The sequence below is a fragment of the Solenopsis invicta genome, chromosome 6 (assembly GCF_016802725.1).
Source record: "Solenopsis invicta isolate M01_SB chromosome 6, UNIL_Sinv_3.0, whole genome shotgun sequence".
NCBI classification, from domain to species: Eukaryota; Metazoa; Arthropoda; class Insecta; order Hymenoptera; family Formicidae; genus Solenopsis; species Solenopsis invicta.
This window is the reverse complement of record NC_052669.1, coordinates 2,891,561-2,907,548: the sequence shown is the minus strand read 5'-3', so window position 1 is coordinate 2,907,548 and position 15,988 is coordinate 2,891,561. Positions and strand designations below refer to the sequence as shown.

Sequence of the window (15,988 nt, the reverse complement as noted above, 5' to 3'; positions counted from 1 at the left end):
ACACACCGCGACCTTCTGCCGAGCTCCCTAACCGACCGACTGCTGGCACTGCGTACTGCGTAAGCGTGACGTATAACTCACGTGACTGGCGCTTGCGTGCCGCTGCGCCATAGCTGTCGCCGCTACGCAGTACGCAGTGCCAGCAGTCGGTCGATTAGGGAGCACGGCGGAAAGTCGCGGAAAGTCGCGGAGCGTCGCGACGCATTTCAACTCGCATCCTCATCGTCCCGTACGAGTTGTTGACGCGATCGAGTGTTTAGAGAATACCGCGGAGTGCCGAACAGCCGAAAGTGAAGTGTCGAGCGTTCGTACCAACATCCGTCGTGTTGAATATATACGATGCGAAGTCGTGTCGCGTTCAATCGTGTTTCGAATCTTCTCCATTGCCTCGTATCCCGAGTTTCAGACGCGTGTGAGTACCAGGAGTGTTTCGAGAATGCCGAAAACGAAGGGTCGCGCGTTCGTGCCAAGTGTGAATCAAGACGCATCGTCGTGAGGAGGATCTTGAACGGATTCGAACGAGAGCTACAGCCGAAACAGAAAAGAACAGAGCAACCAGCGGCGAACGATGAGTCAATTTGTACTTGTATGCGCCCCTACAATTCGCGATATTCGTGCCTCGTCCTCATTACGTTCGCGTAAATTATCGTCCGTACAGTGCGATCAGCCCATACAAACGAATAAATCGCGCAAAAGTGGTTATATAGGTACGATTTGAGAAGCTGGCATATTCGTGTACGCGCGTTCGGCGTTTCCTTCGCCAGGTGTGCCAACAGTCGAACGTTTGGAATAAAATTGAATCGATCCGAGAAGTGTATCTCGGTGTATCGATACGTCGCAACTATCGACTTTATATCAACTGTGACTTGATAGTGCAGTATCGATGCGCGTAGCGATAGCAAACAATTTTAAAGTAGCAGCGTAGTGTTTGGTATGTACCTTTAGGTTAGAGTAGCTGTTTTCATAATTAAAGGTATTTTCGCGCTAATACGGACGATGTCGCGCGATCATCACGAGACGTTTGAACATTATACGTTGGCCGATGATCGAACGTAACTTCATCGGACGAAGTTATCCGTTGCACGTGCCGAAAGACTGTCATGGAGTGACAGACTGTCGGAGAACGTTATTTGTGACCTCCTCGTTAAAACGACCCCGATTAAGGTTAAATCAATTGTTGACTATCTATTTTAACGGTGCACGTGGACCATTCGACAGAAATGATTTCGAACGAAGCAGGCGTTTCGCTCGGCGTTACCCGGGAAGACGTCAACTGGCGGAAAGATTTAATCTCACAGCTACGTGAAAGAAACAGATCACAAACCAATTGTTTCGCAGATCTCATCAGCCTACGTAAGTTTCTCGCAGTTTTATTATTGACTAGATGTAAGTGTGGACACAAGATAATCTTGTTTTGAACAGAGAATTGTTCCTACATACCATATGTTTTGATTAGCTTTTATCCTCACCTCAATGTTATATTATTATTTAATTACATAATTTGTTTATCTACTTTTTTCTTATTTGTTTCATTTTTTGTTAAAAAAATGCTGGGTTCATTAGGTTATTATTAACTCTTCTAGTTCCCTATGATTTGTATTATTGTTTACGTTTGTTTTATTACATGACTTCTTTTGATTACATTTCTGTTATGTTTTATAGACAATAGGTTATTTGAAAATACAAACACATTGCGAAATACAAATATGCAATTGACAATTGCAAATGAGACTCTCCGTCGGGAAGCAGCCAATGGCAGCATTGGCATGGGTGGAAATCCTGATCTTGAAGCTAGACTCTTAAAGCAAGCGGAAGAATTGGCGATGCTGCATAAGAGGAAAGGAGAACATACACAACAAATAGTAGATCTCAATAATAAATTGCAGGAAATGACAAAAGAATTTCAAGCAAAGGAAACTAGGTATTTAATAATTATATTATCTATAAATAAAGATATATATCTAATTTGTATATCAATAAATTTCATAAATTTATATTTTTAATTGATCTGTTCATTTTTTCTAGCCTTGCAGAAAGTTTAGAAGCCAATACTAACTTACGTTTAGAAATAACTAAATGCTTTGGTAGAGAGAAAGAGTTAGAAGGTATTAATCAGATGCTCAAGGATGAACACCAAGCCTTGCAACTTGCTTTTGCATCTTTAGAAGAAAAGCTTAGGAAAACACAGGTACATATGTTATATAAAATTTTTTATTGTTTTCTTAAAAATTTATATAATAATATATACAGGGAACTGATAAAATAATATAAACACTTGAGAAATACTATTTTATTTCTAAGAAGTTGACTCATTATTTATCTTTAATATACAGATTTTATCCTTGTTTGAAAAAGGATCATACAATAATTACTAGTACACTGCTGTATCATTCTTCTCGCAGAACACTTTTTAAGAGATACTTGAGGGTGTTAGGATAATATTGGAGGAAAAATCTGGTTTTCTTCAAAATTCTTCAAAACTGCTCACAATAATTCAATATTTAATCCTAGGTTACCACATCTATTTTATCTTTCTTGCTATACCAGGGAACTTTATAACTTTGCCACGCTATATCTCTGATCAAAAAGTATATTTTTTAGCTTATAATATATGAAATTGAGAGTCAGATAAAGACAATAAACGAGAGTCATATGAAAAATATTTTATTCTCAAATAAAGTAATTACCATAAAAGAGCATAGACTTTGATAAAAGTCTCGTAAGTCTCACAGTATTTATGCGCGTTAGTATACAAAGGGCGAAAGAATATTATGATACTTGTAATAATGTGTATAAATTACACTAGAATTTTTTTATTTCTATAATTTCGTGCGTTTACTTTTGTGCCACCTAGAACCCAGTAAACGTATATTTAATAAAAAATAAAGGGGTATCCAGAAAACTTACAAATTAGCCACAGAAAAATACCAGGTACTATTTTTAAACTTTTGTATATTTTTACGTTAAAAATAATGAAAAAATGTGTCCTTATTTATTGTATCTGTGAACAGTTAGTTATTTTTTAACCTCAATTCAAGTCTTGAATTATATTATAAAAAAGTTAAAGCAATGTAAAAATCGCATAAGATACGTCGTATTATGTGGCATAGGATTAAGTTAGGCAGTTATATTGGTCGGAAAAAATGTTGAAATTTTAAAGAACAGAAGGCAAGTTTGGAAAATGCGAGTTTTTTCTTCCAGTATTACTTATATAATCAATTGAAAGATGTTTTACTAAAGAATAGTATAGTATATTTCATTGGTAATTATTCAAGAATTTTATGACTTTGTGTCAGGGATAGAAGTTATATTAAACATAAATAGTAGATTAATTTTTATTAATAAAAGAAATAGTGTATTTCCTAGATGTTCACATTATTTTGTTCATCCCCTGTATATTTTTGTTGTAAATGTTGAAAAAAGTTAAATAATTTTTGGTAGAAATTTTCTAACGCTTATATACTATTTAGTTTTTAATTTGAATTTTATAAATTTATAGGAAGAAAATCGACAGCTGATTGAACGTTTGATAAAATATAAAGCCAGAGATGCAGAAAAGATGAATGAAGAAAATGATAACTTTTTAAGGTAAGTGTGTATATGAACAATATTATGTATTCTTCTAAACTCACTATATACATATCTATATATATAGTGAGTTTAGAAGGCGCATAAAAATTATCCATATTGTTTTCCTTTCTTATTTATTAATAGGACTAGTTTGCATAAAAGTATAAAGTAATGATTTTTTATTTGTAACATTAAAAGCTAGCATATTGCTCGACTATTTTGTAGTTATGAAATTGTTTTTATAATTGAAAAGCAAAGCAGTATTCTCTTCTCTATTATATTATTCAGACTGTACATGTATTTTTTTTTCTTAGCTATCGTATACAACATGATGAAGAACATGTATAGTCCTGCATGCTAATTATGATTTTGTGTTAATTTATAATTCTGTACTTGTAGTATAGTAAATGTATTTCTGCTTAGTTACAGCTTTTAAAGATTAACCTATTTTTTCTGCACTTTAGTTGATTTAGTTCTTATGTATTTGTATATATGTTCACGTATTGTAGTATAGTTTTGCATAAAGGGGTCTGTCTAAAATCTTTCTTTAGCATTACTTCTGTGTAGAACCTTTACTCTTTTCTTATTAAATAAATGTTATTACATTAATTCTGAGAGTTCATTCAATTTTATTCACTTTTAAAATATTACTCTTTAACTTATTTTAGTTTAAGATGTAATTTTCTCTATATGTATTATGAATCTTTTCAAGTTTGTTCTTAATTAAATAATTTGGATTGTTATTAATTAAAATAACTAAAATGCATGTATTTCAAAATTTTAATTTTAAATATGTAAGTTATATGTTTATTATTATTGTGACATGCATTCTATATTGTATAGTAAATTTTTAAACAATTAAAAAATTTTTGTTTATTTCCATATATATTTATATGCAATTTAATATTTATATTTGCAATATTCTTCTGCCGAACTTTACAATTTATATATAGATTGTAAAATTAGGCAAAAAAGTTATTCAAATACAAATATTGAATGTGTAAATTTATTTATGTGTATATATAGATTAATAATAAATTTCAATTAATTGAGTTTTATGAGCCCACAAGCTGTAGATACTTATCTAATAAGTCTTGAGCTTTTCACAGAGTATACACAATATTGTCACTCTAGGGCTTTATACACAAGCACTTCACACTGCTTGACATTTTCGTTTCAGTTTTACGAGCCCAACAGCCTTTTTGATGCATACCTTATCAAAATTTGGGTAAGTTGGATGAAATGTAGTGAACATTGTGCTTAATACTAAATAGCTTTGGGATAGGTAATTTAACAGCTACAGACGGTATTGCACTTTGTATCTCATGATTCATGTATTTTATCTGGTGGCGTTTACTATGCGACATGTATATAGTATTCTATTTCTATTTGACACCCTAAAAAATATGAAGATTGTTATATTTACTAAACAATATAAATTCTTTTCTTTAATTCTTCAAAATGAAATTTAAAGAACCTGTAATATGAATTACTGCAGGATATTTCTAATCATTGAAAACAAACTTGAAAAGACAATTGAATTTATACTCTCTAGATCTTTATTTTTCTTTTGTATGTTTTAATAAGAATATTTGATTTGCTTATGTAGCATGCTCTAGCATATTCCTCACTCCAATGCTTTGCAATGTCGGAAACATATTGGAACTCGTTGGTGTGAATAGAAATATGTTGAAGCATGTAATGAACCTATTAAGATTCTTTCAATGAAAAGCGAAAATAAACGTTCTACTTATAGTAATACTATATTTTATAATAATAATTATTATTTAGCTGTACAAGAAGTAATTAAAAAAAAATAAAAGTACAAATATATATATATATATATATATATACATACATACATACATACATATATATATACACACACACACACACACACACACACACACACACACACACACACACATATATATGTGTATATGTATATATTTGAAAAATATTTAATTGGAAATTAATAATGTGTAATGAAATGCAATATTCATTAATGGATTATATAATTTTTTCACATTAGGCAATGGTGTGAAAGAGATTGCAGAATGTATCAACATTATTATTTATGCTTTAAGTTGCTTTGCAACTTTAATGAGTATTGATAGTATTATATATACTTAATGTATATGTTTCTTATTACATTATAGGAAAAGACAAGCAAAGATGCAAAAGGAATTGGAAGATGCAGCTCGAGATACGCGACCTGTTAGTCCCGATCGTTTAAGCTTAAAAGAAGTCGCTGGTCTTCCGACAGCAGTGCCAACCAAAGTATCCGTAACATTTGTACGTTGAATTTAAAATATATTATTGTATTTATCATAAAGCATTAACACCAATTCGTATCTGACATTCCTAATAACATTGAAACACAGGAATGCATGCTTTGTGTACGTATATGAATAGACTTATATTTATGAATTATAAGATGTTTTAATTTTTAACATACATTTTAATTTTTATTTGAATTAGATGATTAGATAAACCTATTTTTTTTTTTAGAATTATTTTGATACTTGATGCTTCTTAAATATTGGATTATTTGTTTCTTTTTACAGCCAATTACACCGTAAAGAGTGGTGTAGTTTACAATGCTGTGGTTGTAACGTTTTTGTTACATGAAAGACTGTGTATTATATATGCTTTGCAATGTATATTCGATATATACAACAACTTGTCCTTTTAGCTAATATTTATTTAATGTTATATTTAGTTAAATTAGAAAATAACTTCTCTTTCTCTTTAACAAAAGAATGATACTTTCGTGTAGAATTAAAAAACAAACGTTTCTACTAAAGCTTAGATCTGACGATTAAAAAATGATCTATTATTATTTAGTTATCACTGAGGCTGATTCAGATTGAAATAGGGTTACTTGATCATTTGTACAGTTATATTAACTTTATAACAATAAAGGATGAAGTAATATATTAAAAACGTGATTTTTTTTTGTTTATCATTATGTATTTTTTATGTGATAATATATATTACCGCAACATATATACACACATACATAACTATACTTATAAGCTGTAACACTCGAATAGCATTGGTTAAGTTTCTCCTAAATTTTAAACACACAAAATAGTATATTATTAGTAACAGTGTGTATGTAATTAAAAATGCATAATATTACAATTTTTATCGAGATTAGATTAAGTACAAGTTTTTTTTTTAATATTATAGGATGCTTTTATTAAAAAATAGCCAATAACCTATATATCCTGAGCCTCATTCTTCCTATCTCTCTATTCTTAATCGATTATCAGCCTTCATAAATATAGTTTGTTATCATTTTCTTTTTTTATCCAATAATGCATTTATTTTTAAAATATTCCGTTTTCATAATTATTTATATAAATTCTTCGTATTCTTAAAATGTAAATTTTTTGACGTATTTTTTTAGCTGTATTTTGATGTAGAATATGCATGCAAAATGATATGCAGAGTAACTGCTGCTTAAATTATAAAATGGAAAAATAGAAGCATTAAATATAAAATATAAATGAGCAGAGTATATTTCTAGCTTTATTACAAGACAGTTTGAACTGACAAAGTTAAACAATAAGTCATTTCCTCTGCTTCTGTTTTATTTATTATATCTAAAATGATTTATAATAATAATATTTAAAGTTGACTAATTTAAAGGAAATTTATAATAAGTATTGTATTTTTTTTTTATATTTGTAAAAAATATCTGCTTTGAGTTTTTAAATTTCAGCATATAGGCGTTTAAGTTCACGGTATACGCTATTTATAATTGTAAAAATCAGGTATTTTCACGTTTCAGTGATTCGCTGATGAAATTGCTTGTATGTGAGAGTATAAAAACAAGACATTTAAAAAATAACGAATTACGTATAATTTATATGCTAGATATTTAGATAATGATTTTTAATTTGTGTATTATGATACCATGGACTTTACGATCGCATCTTTGTTGACATAATATTTATACAATAGACTGATTGCATGAGAAATGTATAGCAATCTCAAGTGCTTATAAACCTTACAGAGTGCCCATGAGGGGGAAGTATGCGCTGTTAAATGGTCGCCTACTGATAGAATATTGGCTACTGGAGGTGCTGATAGGAAGGTGAAGCTTTGGAACATTACTAAAGGTAATATTATTAGACTGATTATGATTTATTCTTTAATATTATCAATATATTTACAATTTTATTTAATATATATAATATTTTATTGATTTGATTTTTAAGAAAGTTTAAGTTTTAACTTAAGATTAAGTAAAAAAATTAATTGGAATTTTGTGTGTTTTGTACAGAGATATTCTTTTGTACTTTTACAAATTATTTATTATATTTAATAACTGTGAAAGGGAAAAGTGATTTGTTATAGTTATTTACATATATTATATTTATTTATTATATTATATTTAACAAATGAGGGGAAGAAACGATTTAATACTAAAGCAAATGATTTTAATATCGCATAATTTTACGATTATTACTTTACAGTATTAAATATTCCAAAATTTTAACGTGTGTAAAGCAATAGTTACGTAGATAAACGACATTCCGCACCCTATGTAACAATCGCAAGTATCACGTGTGAGCGATGACATTCGGCCAAGAGTTTATCCACCGATCGTGTTATTTATTCAAATTCCCGCGCGTGGCGACGCGGCGTCGCGTCAGCAGTTGTTTAGACATGGCGGGTGTAGTCTTTCGCGCGTATTCGAATGGTGCGTCTGGTGCGACCTTTACGAGATGTCTTCTGCGAGAACCACAAGTTTTCTCATTCCCGTGTCCACGATTATCAATTCCCGCTGCATCCTCTTCCATGCGATCCTTAAAGAACGAAAAATCCTGCCGAATTGAACGAACCTTGGTTACGAACGAAGGATGTGATCACGAGAATGCAACGCGATGTTGACTAGTATCAGATATAAATCAATTACACAATTGATCTAATTACAATGAATGTTGCTCTTAGGTAACTTAAAATTGAGATTGAGAAATAACGCATTACTTATGTCGGCACTCTTTTCTGTTTGTCAATCCCCCGCTACATTCTCTTTTATACGATCGTTAAAAAATGAAAAATTCTGCCGAGTTGAACGAGCCTTGGTTACGAATGAAAGATGTATTCGTGAATTCGCAAGAATGTGATCCACTGCGATGTCATATGTCAACTTGCATTCTCAACAGACACGTTACATTTTGACAGTGATGGTGTGTAATTAATTTTATCATTATTTTTATCATTACTCTATAAACGAATAATATGTACGTACAGACCATGTTGCGATAAAACCACTGTAAATTTCATGCTTTCTAAATCTCATTCAATGAAATCTTATTGATTTGCTGTGCTATACTGAAGGCTAATATATAATATGCTCTTTGCTTTTTGTGTCTTATTTTCTTGTCTGTCCCTTTTTTGCCTTCTTGCAATGTTTTATCGAAATTGGCAAAATAAAAGTTGACAAACTCCAAAAGAGACAAAAAACATGATTGTCGATAAAATAGTGAGCGAAGGGGCAAAAGCAAAAAGCAAGAAACAGATAGCAAAGAGCATATTGTAGATTAGCCTTTAAGGTCAAAGCACAGATTTGCTTAACGCATAATGCATAACACATAAGAGAATTAACCAAGACAAAGTCTATCATTTCTACCCTGAGAAAGAAAATTCTAATTGATTCTTTTGTATGTATGTTATACAAGTCTGTGCTTTTACCCTTATAACTGTGTTCATCAGTGACTGTTCACTGTCTTCCCAATCAATTAAAAAAAAAATTTTTTTTTTTATATTTATTCTTCATTATAACATTTTTTAAATATTAAAAAATATTTAAAAAAAACGTGCTGATTGGGTCAGTGATTTCAATTAAGAGAAAATCATAGGCCAGTATTCATAATCAATTCTTTAAAATCATCTCAAGTTTTCTTAAGATTTATTTTCTTAAGATATCATCAATCAATCACAAAGTTGTATTAGCATCTTAAGTCATTATCTCAAGACGGTTTTGAAATGAAATTTATTTATGAATACTGGTCTTACTCTCACTGACCAGAATTAATGTATTTCCAGTTGACACAATTTGTAACTGCTATATTTGGGAATAATACTTTGTGTAATAACTATTTTGTAATATTTATATCATAATTACTTATATTTATTGTTTTCTTTATATCTATAATATAAATGTATAAATGCTTCATATTGTTTATATAACAAGTATGTGATGCTACAGAATTGAAACATTGAAACTACATAAATGTTATGCAAAAAAGTAATTATAATAAGATGGTATAAATATACCATCATCATTATTTTTGAAAAAGAGCAAAATTATAATATAACTATATAATTATAATCTTATAATATAATAATATAATATAATATTATAATATAACTAATATAACATTACTGCAACTTTTATATTTTATAAAATATGATACTAAAATTTATAGCTATTATATAGTAAACATATAATTGTGAAAGTGCATATATCGTTGATTGATATAGTTATAAGTATAACACTGAAATCAGACTATTTTACGGTTTTTCAGTGAATATATTGATTTACAGAGCATTGTACTAGTCAAGTAGCAACAAATAATAAAAAAATAGATGCACCCTGAAAAAAAAGATTATTAAAATTTTGTCAAATTTTGATTTGGCAGATAAATCAATAGGCAAATAAAAATAAAAATTGAAAAATATAGAAGAAAAATATATGATTCAATTTATAACGACTAATGCAACTTTTTATAAAAATTTTGAATCACTATATAATTATAATTTTGAAGCAATTGCACTTTTCTGATATATGTAATCTATTGTTATCTCTTCAAAAAATTCTTCTGTTAAGAAATGATAACTTGAAAGTTGACACCAAAAAAAATACTTTATACTTGTTATTCACATATTAATATTTATCTTTATAATTTTATATAAATAAGCATATACACTAATTACAGTTTACGCTCGTAAAATTGTTCAATGAGTAACACAATATCACAATCTTACTTAAAAAGAAAATGAGTAAAAAGGTTTAGTACGAATTAAAATTTCTGGCTTGATAATATACATACAAAAAAATATAAATTTTGCTGTTAAAAAAAGTGCTCACTTAATGATTGAATTTTTTTTTTTTAAATAACAATTATTTTTTATAAAGAATATTTTATTGATAATAATAGTCTTAAAATAGATTCATCACAAATTTTAAAAAATTTATGTACTAAATTAAGTCTCATTATCTTCTTTCTTCTGATAGAGTTATATAGCATTTTTACTTTATATATGTTTCATTTATTATCTCAAAGCCTAATCTATTATTTTTAATTTTGAAATATTATATTTATTTATTTATTGATTAGTGGTAAAACAAATTTTTATTCATTCTCCTGAACGGGACGTTAAGAATCTGGCTTCCATCGGCATCTCGCAGCATCTCTGTTTCACGCGGACGGCCGCGATATCACTTTTTCTCGAGAGATTCCTTGCGATCCACTTAATGAAGTATATTAACGAATCAACAGGTTACTTTGCGCGTCGTTATAGTTCACCCTTGCGACGCATACTAAGAGCTGCACCGCCGCTTCGAAATCGTTTTCCCGTACTGTGACAAAGGGCGATCGTACATGTAACGCTCTCGAATGTAATCTCTCCCTCCCCTCATACAAATTAGATGAAACATTCGTCCTTATTGTACGAGTTATATCCGCTTAGCGCGAGGTCTATTATTCTGAATCTACACGCATTCTCCATTTCTCGGCTTTGTTCTACTTGTGCTTCTTCATTATTCTCCTCTGCCTCTATCTTTACATTTTCTCTCTTATTCTCTTTCTCTGTTCTCTTTGAAGTACTTACAACTTGCTCCCTTCGGATTGCAGCGCGACTTACTCGCTGCCAATTAAGACGTCAGGGAATAAATTTAATTAGTTATATGCAGAGAATAATGCATGGTATAGGCAAAGGGTAGGTTGAGAGAAGAATGTAGAGTGAAATGGCTGTGCAATAGGAACTAAAGTAATTGATGTGAACACGTAAACGTAAAGAATTAAATTTAAACGTATGTTACATAACGATACACTAACGTCCGCGAACATTTTGTTGCAGGTACATCGGAAAGTAAGGGCATCCTCGTTGGCAGCAACGCCGGTGTGATGTCGGTGGACTTCGATTCGACGGGCACCCTTATTCTTGGAGCGTCCAACGATTATGCGAGCCGCGTCTGGACTGTCAACGATCTTCGCCTAAAGGTAAGTGCATCCATTTTCTGACTTATTGCGTGTCTCTAACACATTTCCAAAAGTTCGAAGGATCAAAGAGTATTTAAAGATTTGTAGGAGATGTTGTGTCGTATACTTTAAAATTTCGTATCTCCTTCATGTCTCTTGTTATGCGAATATGACGTTCGACTAACGTTACGATGTCGAGTTAAACTGAAGGATTTTTGCAATTCTTCAACCATGTGTTTATACAGTTGTTGCATATATAAAGTTTTGTGTGATGAATGAAAATAAGGAAAAGAGACCAATATTGTAAAAATTGATTGCGGGCTAACGACTTCCACATTTTTGTCAGAATATTTGCTGAAAATTTTTAGTTGGAAATTTGTAGAAAAATTTTATATGACGCAAAAAAATTCAAAATACGACGATAGTGCGCGCCTGCAATATTTCGTCGTTGAAAGAAATGAAATTTTTTCATATTTGCTGAATGCGTCAAAGTGCGATAAGTGATATTGTAAATACAGAAGTCGATTATTAGGAAAAAAACGATAATTTTTTTTAGCATCATTTTTCTATTTCGTTTTCCATGCGCATCGTTTATAGGTTTATTCTATTTTTTTTTTCGCCATATCTAGATTATATCGATAACTGTTTTTAAGGTTTCAAATTCTCGACTTTCGATTGCCGCTCAAATGTATTGCTGCTCGTTCGTAATTATACCACGGTTTTATGAACGCTCACGAAAAGCCGAATGTATTACGGAATTAGCGGCTTCATCCCTCTCACAAAGAGATGTAACGCGTTGCGTCCGATACTCGAACGAAATATTGAAAATTCATCTGACAGAGCACTGAGTTTGCAAATTTTTTTTTTTTAATCCGCAGATTATACGGACGTAGCGTCGAAATTACGTGAAAAATCGTAGATATAACGATGTGAACGACAAACTACCATGGAAACGTTCTATTTCCTTTTCTTTTTTCACAAATATGTTATATTATTGATTTTTAAATTGTTTTTATCAGATTATCGACAAGCTAGATAGAAATATATAGTAATAGACAGTAATTACGGGATAGTGTCGATATTTATTGTAAATCAGTATAAAATAACGTCCAAAAAAAGACGAGTTTTGGTCGATTGTTTTCTGAAATTTTATTTTGCCGTACAAAAAATAGTTTTGCATATGTCCCTAAAAATTAATTTTGCTAAAAATAACTCGAAAAAATTGAAAATACGACATTGGAACGCCGCAGCATATTTTTGATATTGAGATAATTTGCTCCTTTAATCAACCGGGTGTTAAACCCATAAGCGTACCTATGACTGTACTCAATCAAGCCTTCATACCGTATTGCGCGAAGTACAAAAAGAAGTTACATTAAGATGGAACAAATGGCCTAACAACTGCAGTAATGAGACGCGTTCGTCTCTCGTCTCCCGTGAAAACCTCATTGGCTGTACGGACGTGTCCCAGGAAGTGCATAAAGGGATGTCTCGCAAAACATGCATTAAATTACAAGTCTGTTCCGTCGGCGAGACAGCCCGTGAATATCTACTGGCAGTAGAATATGAAATTTATCGTCACCTTCTTCCCTCGCGATCTATTACCGTACGGCTCATGTAAATCCGCGACGTTGGCGCGATCGTAAAGCTAATGACAATCCGCAAAAAGTCAGTCAGGACTGAATTGCTTCGTGAACTTTACCGTGGATCGTTACTCCTGTTCATGCATAGTATCTATGTACATTTCGAAAGGCGACCCGTTTCCCTGTCTTTTTGACCTCGCTAAAGTTTGCTCGTTCTCTTACTGTTGTCTCGTCGTCACTTCCCCTTTCCACATAGACATAAACCTTAATAAATGCGTTGATCTTTTTTCCTTAAACCTACATTTGTTATAGAAAAATTACGACGTGAGAGAATGAATGATTGATCATTCCCAGGAACATCGAGGAATACTCGATATCGAATCCCACGTTTTTAGAAATGTTCTCGGTAATGTGCGATATAATCAGGGGTTGAGTAGTAAATAAAAATAGTAAATAATTTTATTATGAAAAAATAGCATCTCAGTCAGAATTTGAACCTGGATTTCTCTATATTCTATGCGTCCTTTGCTCTATCGATTCGGTTTTTACGAAAGCATAACTTTTAATTTTTTTAACTTTAGTTATTACCCAATTTTTTTGGATATAATTGATAGTAATTTTGGTAATTTTTAGGTGTTTTCTGTGGCATATTTATACATAGATAACTATTGAAAATAATATTTTTTTATTTCTACGTCGCGATGCATTCTCATTATGATATTCATGGTGCGATTTAGAAAAGAAATTAACTAATAATTAAAATAATTTATAAGCTCAAGAATTAGATTGATAATTATACATTTGCAAATTAATTTTTTTCTATTTGCGTAAGTATTTTATTTACATCAGTCTTTTATTACTTTCTTCGAGAATACATTTAATTCCTAACAATTATGTTAATAAATTATTTGAATATTTTCTAAGTAACATTCTGAGGTTGTATCGGATATAAATGGTCAGTTTGAAGTGTCGATCTGACGCGAAAACAGTAAGTGATAGAAGCTTTAGTTAGGCGATGCGTGTCAAATGTGGCGATCGAAGTTTAGCGTATGACAGTAAATGCTTGATCACTACTAATGTACGCTGTTTCCTTTGATCTACGTCCGAAGCCGGGCTCGGGTATGTAAGAACTTAAGTACATGGTCTGTCGATAGTCAGCGGCATACACACGCGCGGTCGTGTATGGCGGAGTAATCAGGGATGATCGATCGCGATGAAACTTTGAGTCCCACGCCGTACGTATGTCCCGACCTGCGCACCTCGTTACTTTGATAGGATTGTCAGAGTGTCGTACTGATGTAACATGATTAAATGCTGGGAGCAACCGGCGATGATTGTCGGCGAAGTCGACGGGAATCGACGGACGGAGAGAAGAGCTTCTGCTTCTCTCGCAACCAGTCCTCGCAACTCTAGATGAGGCTCAACGGTACTTTGATTTGTGCCGTGTGTATGATCGAATCAGCTGGCTTGGTTTTATCACAGGCATTTCTCTTACAAACGATTCGTAGAAGTCGTCATCGACGTCTAATCGATTTGTCGCGGTACGTTTGCAGAGACGCATAAGTAACCGATCGTTGAACGAACATTAATAATGCTGCGCGAGAATCTTGAGTCTCCGCCGTTTCCTTGTCGCGTTTCCTCGCGAACTATCGTCGCGGTTTCGGTATCTGAGATAATTTCTCTCCTCGGTACAATTACAGCGCGTATTCACGTTAGATCACGTGACAAGATTTGGCGAAGACACTCGCTAGTTCGCAAGGAAGCACGGAGCGAGATTGGACCGATAGTCTGCTCCGTACCAGCCACGCAATTCCATTACATCCTCGTCGCGTCGTTCCCCAACGTCGTCGTACAAGTTGCCGCGCGCGCGTTCAGCCTTGCAGTAATATCGCCGTTTACAGCGCTGCGGTTTATCGGCGGAATACAATGTGTAATGTATTCGCGCGCGAGCATACGTGAGCCCGGCGTATCGCTTGCGTATCGTCGGGTGTGTTAGACGCGATTATTCGACGCGTCGAGGAATCGCGTAGATGCCGTCTCGCGCCGCGCGAGCCGTACGTTGTTCCGTCCAATCGACCGGATCCTTCTCTCACCGCTCACGCTCCCCCTTGCTGTTCTTGCTCGCTTTTTCGCGCGCCGTTCGTGAAACAGGCCTCGCCGGGACTGTCGGGAGTCTACTGAACGACGGCAGTTTCATTCCGAAGATTGGTGGCCAATGGCGCGTAAACTCACGCGGGAAACAACACGCGGTCTCTGAGGGATTCGAGCCATAACCAGTCTGTAGGTTATTCAGGCTGAGAGGTGCGAGAGCCAACCATCTGATGTTTATTCTCAAGTGCTTCGTTTCGAGAACGAGAGAGAGAGAGAGAGAGAGAGAGCGCAACAACGTCTGTCGATCTTAACAAAATGCGGTTTTTCCAGCGAGTCCCTGCCATTGCGGTATCCGCGACTTGTGCCTGTGGGATCGTCTAATGCATCTTTTACGGATATATTAAACCTACCTTTCACGCGATAAAGCATGTCAGAGATTGTTATTGTTATAAGTGAAGCCTATCTCTCGACAGAATGCATGTTTCCTGTTATTTACGATGTTTATTTTCCTCCTTGAAAATT

At 32.8% G+C, this 15,988-nt stretch overlaps 1 protein-coding gene across 3 annotated transcripts in view; it reads left to right on the top strand.

Moving 5' to 3' along the window:
* The first annotated feature begins 350 nt into the window (after positions 1-350).
* LOC105193878 (autophagy-related protein 16-1) overlaps positions 351-15,988 on the top strand; it is a 443,766-nt gene continuing 428,128 nt past the window's right edge. The window contains exons 1-8 of one of the 3 annotated variants that reach the window (XM_011158537.3): positions 351-1,353; positions 1,663-1,921; positions 2,026-2,188; positions 3,500-3,588; positions 4,751-4,798; positions 5,730-5,865; positions 7,595-7,700; positions 11,671-11,813. In XM_011158537.3, coding sequence (XP_011156839.1) covers positions 1,221-1,353; positions 1,663-1,921; positions 2,026-2,188; positions 3,500-3,588; positions 4,751-4,798; positions 5,730-5,865; positions 7,595-7,700; positions 11,671-11,813 — 1,077 coding nt within the window. In that variant the 5' untranslated portion in view covers positions 351-1,220. The remainder of the gene's footprint in view (positions 1,354-1,662; positions 1,922-2,025; positions 2,189-3,499; positions 3,589-4,750; positions 4,799-5,729; positions 5,866-7,594; positions 7,701-11,670; positions 11,814-15,988) is intronic. The other 2 variants (XM_039450288.1, XM_011158538.3) reach the window with 2 other exon arrangements.